The following is a 14,234-nucleotide window of genomic DNA, read 5'->3' on the forward strand; positions in this document are numbered from 1 at the left end:
TCTGATCAACTCTACCAGCCATCTCCCGAACAACTCCAGTTCTCCTTCGGACTTCATCATTTCGCACTCGATCCATGCGCGTCACTCCACACATACTCCTCAGACACCTCATCTCCATTACATTCAAACTTTTCCTCTCTGCTACACCCATATTCCATGTTTCAGCCCAATATAACGCAGTCGGTACCACAACACCCTCATACAACCATCTCTTTACATCCATTCTAAGCGAACGACATCTAAACGCTTTTTTAATTCATCCCAGCACCTTTCCTACTTCATTTATTCTAAACTTCACTTCTGCATCTATTCTTCCATCATCAGCAACATGTGACCCTAGATATTTAAAACACTCTACCTCCTCAAGCAACTCGCCATTTAAAGCTATATTCATCCCCCTACCATCTACCAACCTCGTACACTTCATCACTTTACTCTTATTCTCATTTACTTTCAATTTCCTCCTTTCACACATCCTTCCAAACTCCTCTACCAACTATCTCAATCTCTCCTCTGAATCAGCCACCAGTGCAGTATCATCTGCAAACAGCAGCTGCTTCAGATTCCACTCTCAACCATCAACATTCACCAGACTCAGACCTCCACCTAAAACTCTTGCATTCACCTCCCTTACAACACCATCCATATAAATATTAAACAACCAAGGCGACATCACACATTCCTGTCGCAGCCCCACTCTCACAGGAAACCAGTCACTCACAGCATTTCCCACTCTTACACACGCTCTACTATTTACATAAAAACTTTTCACCCCTTTTAGTAACCTACCATCAAGTCCATACAATCCTAAAACAGTCCACAAAGCCTCCCTATCAGTTCTATCATATGCTTTCTCTAAATCCATGAATGCCCAAAACGCCATCCTTGCCTTTCGCTAAATACTTTTCACACACTTGTCTCACAGCAAACACCTGATATATATATATATATATATATATATATATATATATATATATATATATATATATATATATATATATATATATATATATATATATATATATATATAGATATATAGATATACATATATATATATATATATAGATATATAGATATATATATATATATATATATATATATATATATATATATATATATATATATAGAGAGAGAGAGAGAGAGAGAGAGAGAGAGAGAGAGAGAGAGAGAGAGAGAGAGAGAGAGAGAGAGAGAGAGAGAGAGAGAGAGAGAGAGAGAGATAATATGAGGGATTTTATTATTTCTCAGTCAAATTTTCATCAGTCAACGAAATTATGCTACGTACAACACAGACAGAAATTAGTTTTTTTTTAAGTATCCTGCACACTGAATATGAGGTAGCATCATCTGCAACAGGACCATGCTGAACGATGACTAGTAAAAATGTATTTGTTTATTGCAGAAGTGAAGTTTAGAATGAATGAAGCGGGAAAGGTGCTTGGAGGAATGAGAAAAATGTTTAGATGTCGTTCACTTAGAACTGATGTAAAGAGAAGGCTGTATTAGGGTGTTGTGGTACCGACTGCATTACTGTATATGGGACTGAAACATGGGTGTAGCAGAGAGGAAAAGTTTGAATGTAATGGAGATGAGGTGTCTGAGGAGTATGTATGGAGTGACGCTTATGGATCGAGTGAGAAAATGGTGAAGTGCGAAGGAGAACTGGAGTTGTTCGAGTGATGGCTGATCGAGTTGAGCAGAGGGTGTTGCAATGGCTTGGGCATATGGAGAGAATGGATAATGAGCAGGGGGTGAAAAAGATAACTAGGTCTGATGTGAGAGGTGTAAGGGTGAGAGGAAGACCACGAATAGGATGGATGGACAGTGTGAAGAGAGCGTTGGATGCGAGAGGGCTTTCTTTTGAGCAAGGAAGAGTGGCTGTGCGTGATAGAAATGAATGGAGGAAAACTGTGAATGAATAAATGATGACGCAGCCCTGAAGGGATATACTCCCGCATTTTGTCTGATCAGCTGATCAGGTCAGGTGCGGGTAAGGGGATGGGTCTATTTATGATGTGGCAGGGGTAAACCAGCTTTGCTGTCAGGCCCTGCTGCGGATGGCACTGATTGCACTGCGCAGTTGTCCCTCTTGCGGTGTGGTGCGGTGAGGATCTGTCCCAACTCCCCTTTGGGGCTAAGATGCGAATGAGTGGGTTTTGAGTGGATGAGTATATTGGGAGTGTGTCGTCCCGTCTCGGCTACCTCCTTTTCCTTGGGGGAAGCAGCCTAGGTATATAGATAGATAGATAGACCTTTAGCAGCCTGTATTTCAAGTGCCCTAAAAGAAACTGGTCTGTTATGGATGGTAATGCGTAGCTTGTCAGGAAATCCTCGGGAAAGGAGTGTGATTTTAACCAGAAATGTTTGCCTCACGATCTGCCTTGTCATACCCTATTTATTTATTCATTTATTTAATTGTTTTCCATGCATTGTGCCATAGTTTTTGCCGACGAGGCTTTGCAAACATACAGTATTGGCTGGTTCATAAACACCGCTCCAGTAGAAACTCACTTGGTGATATATATTGCTGGGACGGCTCTTTCTGCTTGTGTCGACGTGAGTGAGGCAATGGGAGTAGATAAATAAAGGATGCAGGACAGACATTAATAACGCTAAATTAGCCGTCCCCGCCACGCAAGAAAAACTGCCCGGTGGACTGGGTCAGGCTGTATTTTTTACCATATTATATTTTATCCATCCATAGGTTTTGTTACTTCACCTTAACCTCAATGGCGTAGAAAGAGCAGTTCTTTGTGACTAGCATCTTATTGTAAAGCTAATATACTGTAGCGTAACAAATGAGCATTCAAAATAGAAAGGTGTCAACTTAGGCTAAGGTAATATGAACAGACTATAATGTCCTCCGTTTGTTGTCAGGTATTATCTGTATGAGTTGTTAAGTTAAATTTGTGTGTTGTCAGGTATAATCTCTATGAGTTGTTAAGTTGTGTGTTGTCAGGTACAATCTTTATGCTGTCAAGTATAACCTCTGTGTGCTGTCAGGTATAATCTGTGTGTTGTCAGGCATAAACTCTGTGTGTTGTCAGGTTCAGTCTTTGTGTGCTGTCAGGTATGATTTCTCCTGTGTTTTCCCAAGTTAATGTCAAAAAGAGTATAATTTCCTCTACGTGTCTTCTCAGGAGAGATACATGGACAAAGCCAGCCTTCAACAACTGGGAATTTCGCGTGATCCTACAGCCACAGCTCTCCACTACCACCAAAGTAGTCATCTCGCGCATCTGGGGTAAGTCTTCCAAACAGTGTGTCTAGAAATCTCGAAATGAGCTGACTTTGAATTTGGTTCTCTGTTATCTTGTTTTTGTTTTTTCTGGGAGGGAACAATCTTGCGGGCTTCTGGCATTTGGTTCCTTTTTCCTTGCATTAACAAAAAAAAAAAAAAAAAAAAAGTCAGGGCTACTGATAACAAGGGTGATGTACGAAATGATGTTGATATAAGCGGTTTGTTTCTATCTGATAAAAATTCCAAACACTGTTTAGCCCAGTTGATGGCCACGTGTATTGAGATTGGAGGGTAAATTTAACTAGTAACCAAGGAGACTCATTCTTACTTAATAACGAAGGCTCATCGAATTTCTTGCAACTACGACTAATTTTGAGTTTGTAGGAGTGAGTCTGTTCCCTCAGATGAAAACAAGCCGACTTTAGTGGTTTTGATAAAAATGACGGTGATGATTATGAAGAGGATAACAGAGAGGATTTAGGGAATGGCAGTTATGATGAAAATTTGGCGGTGACGAGGATAAAGATGATGATAATAATTATGATAAAAATGGTGATAACAAGCCAGTAAGCGACGATGGCCATCTATAAGGAGACCAAGCTTTGTCAGCGACCGGAAGTAAGTTTCGACACTAAAATTCATTTTTACATGGAGGTACTCCAATGCAACATTAAGCCCTGGCTTAATGGTCTTCGGAGCCTTAGCATTTCATGCAAGCATGGTTATAATTTTAGCACTTTCATATTTTCTGCCCTTGATGACCTTTGACCCCAGACCTGGAGCATATAAATCATGCATGTTTGAAGCACACTTGTAGTACTCATTAACATCTATAATCATGCAAAGTTTCATTCGATTCCATCCACCCACTGTGGAGCTAGAGAACTTGAAGTTTGTGGAATGGCCCACCAGAGGCACAACTTCTAGATGGTGCTGCCAGTGACTGGAAGTGAGTTTCGTCACTAAATGTCATTTTTGCATGGAGGTGCGCCAGTGCAACAATCCACCCTAGAATCATGGCCCTGACTTCATAATCTTCGGAGCCTTAGCATTTTGCGCGATCATGGTCGTGATTTTAGCTATTTTCACCAATTTCGCATTTAATGACCTTTGACCCCTGACCTGGCCAATGTAGCATATAGGTGCAAGCTAAAAAGTTGAAGTACTAATCAGTGTCTAAAAGCATGCAATTTTCATTCAATTCCATTGAGCTGCTGGAAAACTAGAGGGACATTTTTGAAAACCGGTAGTGGTTGCTAGGGAAGTTGAGACCAATCTTTGTAGGGTTGCCACTCGAAAACTAGAGAGAGGGGAAAAAAAGGATGGCACACATCCGATAAAGAATGACCTCAAGACTACTCCTAATCAAGTTAAAGCTTTCTACACCCATTAGTGATGCCTCTCCAGCTCAAACATGAAAAATACGAGAAAAGCGAGTTTTTGGCCGTTGCGAGGCAACGAGTAGTTGCCTATTACCAAAACCTTGCTGGTCATTGTTTACAGGTTTGGTCGGAATCAGTTAATTCTGGAGGGTAGAAGTGCTTCTCACAAATAAACAAGAAAGAATACAAGAAAGTAAACGAGATTAACAATAAAGGCAGCATGTAGCTGACCAATAATGCTCAATGGCAATTATGAAAAAAATGATAACGATGACGATGATGATCGTTCGTTCGTTGAAAGATTCCCTGCACATATAGTGCAGGCCGGGCCATACATTAGCCCGGTCAGTGGTGTATGGGCTGATTAAAAAAAACAGTAAGTGGGGAGAACAGGACCTGGGGATTGCCCAGCACACACGTCCTGTCTCCTGACTGGCTTAGTGGTGTGTGTGACGATGATGATGATAATGATGACAATTATAATGATAAACATGAAGATTATTAAGATGAAAATGAAAAATATTTTGATTTCAATGACGACAGTAGAAGTAAGGACGGCGACAATGACGACGACGACGACGACGACGACGATGATGATGATTCCGTTGCTGCTGCTGCTGATGTTAAAGATGTTGACAATGAATAAAATAATGATGATGATGATGATGATAATGATGATGAAGATATAGATGTTGATGATGATGATAATGTCAATGAAGATGTAGATGATGATGATGATGATGATGATAATGATGATAATGACGATGATTTGATGATGATGATGATGAAGGATACTGTGCTCAGGCGACCGCTTTGTAAAGATGAAGCAGCCCCAGGTGGTGGAGGTGGAGGAACTTGGACAGGTGTCACAAGGTGCGGCTGATTACGAGTTCACGGGCCAGGTGTCACAGTCCAGCTCATCAGATTATCAGGTAAGGGAACCACCTGAGTTTACACACAACTGTAATAGATTTCAGTTTACACACAACTCTAACAGATTTCAGTTTGCACACAGCTCTGATAGATTTCAGTTTACACTCAGCTGTAATAGATTTCAGTTTACACACAGCTCTAATAGATTTCAGTTTACACACAGCTCTAATAGATTTCAGTTTACACACAGCTCTAATAGATTTCAGTTTACACACAGCTCTAATAGATTTCAGTTTACACACAGCTCTAATAGATTTCAGTTTACACACAGCTCTAATAGATTTCAGTTTACACACAGCTCTAATAGATTTCAGTTTACACACAGCTCTAATAGATTTCAGTTTACACACAGCTCTAATAGATTTCAGTTTACACACAGCTCTAATAGATTTCAGTTTACACACAGCTTTAATATATTTCAGTTTACACACAGCTCTAATAGATTTCAGTTTACACACAGCTCTAATAGATTTCAGTTAACACACAGCTTTAATATATTTCAGTTTACACACAGCTCTAATAGATTTCAGTTTACACACAGCTCTAATAGATTTCGGTTTACACACAGCTCTGATAGATTTCAGTTTACACTCAGCTGTAATTGATTTCAGTTTACACACAGCCTTCATAGATTCTAGTTTACACGTTAATCTAACAAATTTCAAAATACACGCGGCTCTAATAGTGTTCTGTTTACACACAGTTCTAATAGATTTCAGTTTACACACAGTTCTTATAGACCTCAGTTTACACACAGCTCTAATAGATGTCAGTATTCACACAGCTTAAATTTCGGTTACCTACGGATCATGATGGTTGGTGATGGCGACCATCATCCACTCACTTTATGCAGTGGCGCCTACTTCTTCATTCCCTTTTCTCATTCTGCCTCTGTCTCCTCTCATCTTATCCTACATCTCCCTTTCTTTTCTGTCACTTCTTACTACTCTTTTTTGTCCTTCAGGTGGCTCTGCACTGAGTAACAAGCCTAATGGTTCTCTGTAACCCAGGACGCCATTTACAACAATGGATGTTAATCATATAAGCAGATTACGGGGTGAAGTGGTGCCTGGTATGATGCCCCTGTTAACTGAGTGGAGACGCAAATGCGGCGTCCATCCACGATCCAAACTTCAACACTTTTAACTGCGTCTTGCTGAAGTGAGGCCATATCAGCTGAGAGGGAACATTGGTTCAATGCACGGGATGGCCCTGAAGGGGCGGTTACTTGTCTGTAGTTGATGGGTCTGCTCTGCCAGACAGACTGGGGTTGATTAACAACAACAAAAACACAGAGCTCGAGATATTCAGGCAGGAACATGCCTCAGTTTACTCACAGCTTACGTATTCAGTTTGCATGCAGCTCAAAAGATTATCAGGAAAAGACAAATCTCAGTTTACACACAGCCTTCCCGAAGTTCCGTTTACATACAGCTCATATAATTATCAACAGACAAACGCACCTTAGTGTGTGTGTGTGTGTGTGTGTGTGTGTGTGCAAACTAATATTCTGTTAGGGCGTGTGTGGGCTGATATTCTTAAGTTATTTGTAAACTGATTATCTTATAAGTTTTTGATAATCTGTTCTGTTAAGCTATATGTAAACGGATCATCTGTTAAGCCGCGTATAAGCTAATACTCTTAAGCTGTGTAGAAACTAATCATCTGTTAAGCTGTGTGTAAACTTCTAATCTTAATGTGTAAACTGATAATATATCTTACAAGCTGTGTAGACTGATATTTTGCGACCTGATATTTTGTAAATTAATAGACTGTTAAGCTGTGTGCAGACTGATATTCTGTAAAGCTGTGTAAACTGAAAATCTGACAGGGTGTGTGTAAATTGAGGTGTCTTCTTGTCTAATAATCGTTGAACTGTGTGTTAACTAATATTGTGCAAACTGAGGTGTATTCGTAACCGACAATTTCTTTAAATGTGTGTTAACTGTAAATCTGATAGGCTGTGTGGACACTGAGCTGCGTTTGTCCCTTGATAATCTTATGAGCAGCATGTACTGTAAATAGAAATTCGGGAAGGCTGTGTGTAAAATTTGTCTTTTCCTGATAATCTTTTGGGCTGCATGAAAACTGAATACGTAAGCTGTGAGTAAACTGAGGCATGTTCCTGCCTGAATATCTCGAGCTCTGTGTTTTTGTTGTTGTTAATCAACCCCACTCTGTCTGGCTGAGCAGACCCATCAACTACAGACAAGCAACCGCCCTTGCAGGGCCATCCCGTGCAGTGAACCAATGTTCCTTTAGCTGATATGGCCTCATTTCAGCAAGACGCAGTTAAAAGTGTTGAAGTTTGGTTCGTGGATGGACTCTCAGGTTAAAACACATTTCAAGAAATTACCAGTTACTAATACACCTCAGTTTGCACAATATTATTTCAGTTCACACACAGTTCAACGATTACTAAGCAAGAAGACACCTCAATTTACACACACCCTGTCAGATTTTCAGTTTACACAGCTTTACAGAATATCAGTTTACACACAGCTTAACAGTCTATTAATTTACGAAATATCCGATTGCAAAATATCAGTCTATACAGCTTAGAAAATATATTATCAGTTTACACATTAAGATTAGAAGTTTACACACAGCTTAACAGATGATTAGTTTCCACACAGCTTAAGAGTATTAGCTTATACGCAGCTTAACAGATGATCAGTTTACACGCAACTTAACAGAACAGTTCATCAAAAGCTTAAAAGGTAATCAGTTTACAAATAGTTTAAGAATATCAGTCCACACACGCTTTAGCAGAATATTGGTTTGCACGCACGCACGCACGCACACACACACACACACACACACACACACACACACACACACACACACACACACACACACACACACACACACACACACACACAAGTGAATGTTTAAGTGTGTCCATTCTCTGTTTATATACACTATTTTTTTTTAGATAAAGTTTTATCTCCATGTCACGCAAGATCTTTTATTTCCTCAGGCTGGATCCTACCTTGCTCCATCTCTTCAGAAGAAATGTAACGATGATGATGATGATGGTGATGATGATAAGCTTTTTTCGTATACTGTATTGTTGTTGTTGTTGTTGTTGTTGTTGTTGTTATTATTACTATAATTATAATTATTATTATTATTATTATTATTATTATGGAGACGTGAGTGTGAGAGAATGGAAGGAGTGAGAATGAGAGAGCAAAAGAAGGAGTGTGTATAGTTGTGAGTAAAAGATGGAAGAAGAACATAAGAGAGTATGGATCAGTTGGGTCAAGGATTGTGTGGGTAAGATTGAAAGTTGGAATACAAATGTGGGCGATTGTGTGTGTGTATGTGCCAACGCAAGATCGTGCAAGCAGTGTGAGAGAAGAGTTGTGGACAAATGTGAAAGTGTGCATGGAAAAGTGTGGAAGGAATGAGAGAGTGTTTTTGATCGGTGATATGAGTGGTAAAGTAGGGAAAGTGAAGGTGGATGGAATAGTTGATGAGTGGGGTGTGCCTGCTGAGATAGATGAGAATGGCAGTGCGTTAGTGGAAATTTGTACTGGGAGGGGGTTGGTGATGGCCAAAACCCTCTTCAGGCACAAAATGATCCAAAGGTATACATGGCGAGTGATGAGAAGGGTGGGTGGTGAACTGAATGAAAGGAAAGCAATGACTGATTATGTGTGTGTGGATGAAAGGATGCGAAGACGTGTAATGGATGCAAGCGCTTATAGAGGTTAGGGGAGTGGACTTTCTGACCACTACTTGGTGGTGGCCAGAATAAAGATCCAAATAAGATGGAGAAATAGAAGAAGGAAAGGACGGGAAGAAGGAGTATTTGCAAGGAGAGTGGACAGGTTACAAGAGGATGAGAAAAAGGCAGAATATAAGAGAGAAGTGGAGGAACGATTGGGCAATATGAATTGGGGCAGATGGGGGCCGTGGAAGGTGTGTGCAGGATATTCACAGAAGAAATAGGTGCAGCATGTGATGTGGTGTGTGAGATGAAGAGAAGACGGAGGGGGGTGCAAGGAACAGCAAGGTGGAATGAAGAGTTGAGACAGGCTGTGGCACAAAAGAAGAAAGCATAAAATGAATGGATCAGAAATAGGGGCGTGGAAGAAGTTGAGAGGCAGAAGAGAGAGTTATATGTAGAAAGAAAGAGAGAGGTGAAAAGATTAGTAAGAGAGAATAAGAAGAGCGTGGATAAGGAATTTGGAAGGAATCTGAGTGTAAAGTGGAGGGACTGTAAGAAAATTTTCTGGAAAGAGCTGAAGAGAGTAAGACAGGGTGGCAGTGAAGTTAGCAGGGGAGTGAAAGATAAAAATGGTAGATTACTAGTGGACAAGGGAGAAAAAGTGAGCAGATGGAGAGAGCTCTTTAAGGAATTGTTGAACATAGAGGATGGAAGTAATGCGAGTATAAGTGGCTGGGGAATGGCTGGGAGAAGAAGGGAGGTGAGAAGACAGAAAGAAATCACTAGGATAGAAGTTGTGGAAGCAATGAAGAAAGTTAAATTGGGGAAAGCCCCAGTAATTGATGGAGTGTGTGGTGAAATGATGAAGCATGGGAGAGAAATAGTAGTAGAATGGTTGTGGAAGATGTGCAGAATGGCCTGGGAGGAAGGTAGAGTCACAGAATTGGAAGTCAGATATATATAGTTATTCCCTTGTACAAAGGAAAAGGGGAAAAAGAAGTGTATGGTAATCATAGGGGCATTTGTCTTCTTAGTTTAATAGGAAAGGTGTATGGTAGGATACTTATTGACAGAGTTAGAGAAAGAACAGAAGAATTAGTTGGAGAAGAAAAGGGAGGCTTTAGGAGGGGAAGAGGTTGTGTAGATCAGATATTCATTCTTAGATCTTTAGTGGAAAAGTTTCTAGAGAAGGGAAAGAAGTTGTATGCGGCTTTCATGGATTTGGAGAAAGCATATGACAGGGTGGATAGACGAGGATTGTGGAAAATATATGTGGAGTAGATGGGAAGCTGTTGAATGCTGTGAAGAGTATGTATGATGGTTTTAAGGCTGCAGTGCGTGTGGATGGTGAACTAAGTGAATTTTTCTCTTTGAAGGTTGGGTTGAAACAGGGATGTGTCATGTCTCCATGGTTGTTCAATCTGTACATGGATGGTGGAATAAAAGAGGTACAAGGTAGGGTAGTGGATGTTGGAGTGGCCCTGGTGAGAGAGGATAGTGTTTGGAAACTCCCTGTACTGTTGTTTCAAGATGATACTGTGTTGTTGAGTGAAGACGAAGGGGAGCTGCAAGGCTTGGTGGATGAGTTTGGGAGAGTGTGTAAGAAACGGAATCTAAAGATGAATGTAGGGAAGAGTAAATTGATGGTCTTTGAGAGGTGTGAAGTCAGTGAATGTACAGCGAGGTTGGATGGTGAGGAATTGGAAAATGTGACTACGTTTAAGTACTTGGGTAGTGTGATGAGTAAGGATGGAGGTTTAGAGGGTGAAGTGCTTGAAAGGGTGCAGCAGGGAAGAAAGGTTGCTGGTTCCTTGAAAGCAGTGATAAGAAACAGGGAAGTGAGCATGGAAGTGAAAAAGTTACTACATGACAGTATTGTGATACCAACTCTAACGTATGGAAGTGAAGCTTGGACGTTGTTTGAAGGACACAAGTCAAGAGTGTGAGCAGTGGAAATGAGTTATTTAGGAGGAGCCTATGGAGTCACATGGAGAGACTGGCTGACAAATGAGGATATAAAGGAGCGTTGTGGTGTGGATTTGGATGTGATAGGAAGCGTTAGGAGGAATACACTGAGGTGGTTTGGCCATGTGGAGAGGATGAAGGGTGAAAGACTGACGAAGAGAGTGTATGTGAATGAGGTGGAGGGGTTGAGAGGGAGGGGGAGGCTAAGGATGAGATGGAGGGATGGGGAGGAGAGGTATATGAGAGAGGGGGGTGTGAGTTGGGAGCGGGGCAGTGAAATGGTGGTGGACAGGGCGACGTGGAGGCAATTTGTTTGTGGCTACCCCGAACGGGATTGAGGCGTCTGTCAATAGATAGACAGATTATTATTATTATTATTATTATTATTATTATTATTGTTGTTGTTTTTATTGTTATTATTATTATTATTATTATTATTGTTATTATTATTTTTATTATTGTTTTGCTGTTGTTATTGTAATTTTTATTATTATTATTATTATTATTATTATCATCATCATGATCATGATCATCATCAATCATCATCATCATCATCATCATCATCATCATCATCATACTGTTATCATCGCCATCATCATGATCATTACCATCATTATCATCATTCATTTATGTATATATTAATTTACCTATTTATTTTATATACTGTATATATTATTTTTGTCGATAGGAGTTTGGTCAAGAGTTGGGAGGTCCGGCAGAGGAACCAGACCGCCTGTCCAGGCTACAGCAAGAGGTGGAGCCAGGTGAGGTGTTGTCTGTAGCATCTGTGTAACCTCCTGTGCCATAGATTCTTACTGAAGTGGCATTGCAGGCTTCGTAACACCACTTCCTAGGCGATTCATCTTGTGTATTACCCCTTTAGTTGTCTCTCGCATGTTATTTGTCTTTTCTATATCGAAGGGTGCTGGAGAGGGACGCCTGAACGTGGTGGCACTGATATGACCTGGTGGCTCCCCTGCCTGGTGATGCAACCGTCCCTCAGATCCTTCCTATTTCCCGCAAGGAGCATGATGGACTGCAAGAGAGGGGTAACTTGGGCCTGCACTCTACTGGGTTCACATCCAGACGAGCCTGAGGTTACTACTGCTGCTCTACTGACATACTACAACTACTACTATTGCTACTACTACCATTGCTACTACTACTACTACTACTACTACTACCACCACTACTACTAGTACTACTGCAGTATCGACATGGTTTCCGTCCGTAATATACAAAGAGATACTGAAGTGTGATATGCAGAATATATCGATTCGGGAGAGGTGTTACGAAAGTTGCAAGGTTCAGAGTCGTATTGTAGGTGGCATTGGAAGCTTTATAGCACCTCTCTGTTTACCTTTTTTACCCTCCACCTGACAAAGTCAGAGGAGGGTATTGCTGTAGTATGTCCGTCCGTAGAGTTGAGCGGCAGGGCGGCTGTTATAGTGAACTGGTGCCTTTTGGTAGAATGCAGTGTCTTAAGTTTTTTTTTTTTTTTTTAAATAATGAAAAAGTAAAAAGATGTACGAGTAGAGACTTCGTTTCTGGAGAAAACCTCGGAAAGTATTAAGAGTAGAGCCATGAAATTTTCACATGGTTATGTGTCTTATGGTGAACTGGTGTCTTCCGATAGGTAGTGCTGTGTCTTTAGTAGTTATCTTGAAAATAGTGAATAAATAATGGAAAATAATTTTTCTCGGAGATTTCAATCCGCCCTGCGCAGGGAATCGGAAGGGACCAGGTTATGTTTAGCATGGATAAACTACTGAAATTTTTAAGTTTTAATGTCTCCGTGTGATACTGAGGAAGAGGGGGGAGGTGAGGGCCGTTATGCGCTTGGTTAGGTGTGCAGGGAAGTGGGGGTATGTGCTTGGTCCGATGGAGCGTTGCAACAGAGTTGCGTTGATGGTGTTGGTGGTGGTGGTGGTGGTGATGGTAGTGATGATGGTGGTGGTGGTGGTGATAGTGATGGTGGTGGTGGTTGTGGTGATAATGATGGTGGTGGTGGTTGTGGTGATGATGTGGTGGTGGTGGTGGTAGTGATGATGGTGTTTTTTTTTTTTTACTTCCTATCACACTTCCTCATTCCATATCACTGATTTTATTATGTTTTAATGTATCTGTGTTATACGGTGGTGGTGGTGGGGGGGGGGGGCAGTATGAGCTTGGGTAGGTGTGCAGGGAGTTGGTGGGGTATGTGCTTGGTCAGATGGAGGGTTGCAACAGCGTAGCGTTGCCTATGTTTTGTAGTAGTAGTAGTAATAGCAGTAGTAGTAGTAATAGTTGTAATTGTAGCCCCAGGTTCATCTGAATGTGAACCTAGGGGACTGCGGGCTGAAGATGCCCCTTTCCTGCAGCCCATCATCTTCCTTTCGGGGAATGGGGAAGGAGGTGAGGAACGTTTGTATAACCAGTCAGCTCCACCTCCCAGTTATATCAGTGCCATCACACGAAGGCGGCCCTCTCTAGCGCTTTATATATCGCAGTTTAACATTTTCTTGTATGTTCTGTATATTGTCTTACATACACTTTTCTTGCCAGTTTTAAATTCTTCCTCTCTGCAGGCCAGACCACATCAGTAACATAACGGAATTTTATCGTTATTTTATCATATTTTTCTTTTCTTTTTTTCTTTTTTGTTTTTAGTTTTGGGAGACATAAGTATCGATTCACTTCATGCGGTAAATGATGAGGCGGTGACCAATAACTCCCTGTGCGTCGCTTTTTAAAACCCAAAGGAGCAACAAGTGATTCCGTCTGGTGTGAAAAAGGTCAAAGGTCAAAAGAGGGATGATTCTGCCTTTGCGGAGGTATGCCCACTGGGAGGACTCTGCTTTATTTTTACTTGACACCATTGGACGATTTTATTCAGCTTTGCATAGGCGAATACACCCAGAATTGGCACCAGCGAAGATAATTTACAGATGCCGTCCTCGTGCTGAAGAGACGAGGGGCGGTATTGTCCTGGTGTTAGGGACTTATTAACACCACTTCCTTACCGGTGTATTTCTGATTCTGCTCCGTCGTTATATTT

At 41.0% G+C, this 14,234-nt stretch overlaps 1 protein-coding gene across 1 annotated transcript in view; it reads left to right on the forward strand.

Moving 5' to 3' along the window:
* The window catches only part of LOC145398680 (hemolymph clottable protein-like), a 67,969-nt gene that overhangs the window by 24,201 nt on the left and 29,534 nt on the right, over positions 1 to 14,234 (forward strand). Inside the window, exons 7-9 of the mRNA XM_080271484.1 lie at positions 3,141 to 3,244; positions 5,428 to 5,555; positions 11,886 to 11,961. Coding sequence (XP_080127610.1) covers positions 3,141 to 3,244; positions 5,428 to 5,555; positions 11,886 to 11,961 — 308 coding nt within the window. The remainder of the gene's footprint in view (positions 1 to 3,140; positions 3,245 to 5,427; positions 5,556 to 11,885; positions 11,962 to 14,234) is intronic.

This window comes from Coenobita brevimanus, chromosome 46, assembly GCF_032717465.1.
Source record: "Coenobita brevimanus isolate Jiangsu-jjx chromosome 46, ASM3271746v2, whole genome shotgun sequence".
Classification (NCBI taxonomy): Eukaryota; Metazoa; Arthropoda; class Malacostraca; order Decapoda; family Coenobitidae; genus Coenobita; species Coenobita brevimanus.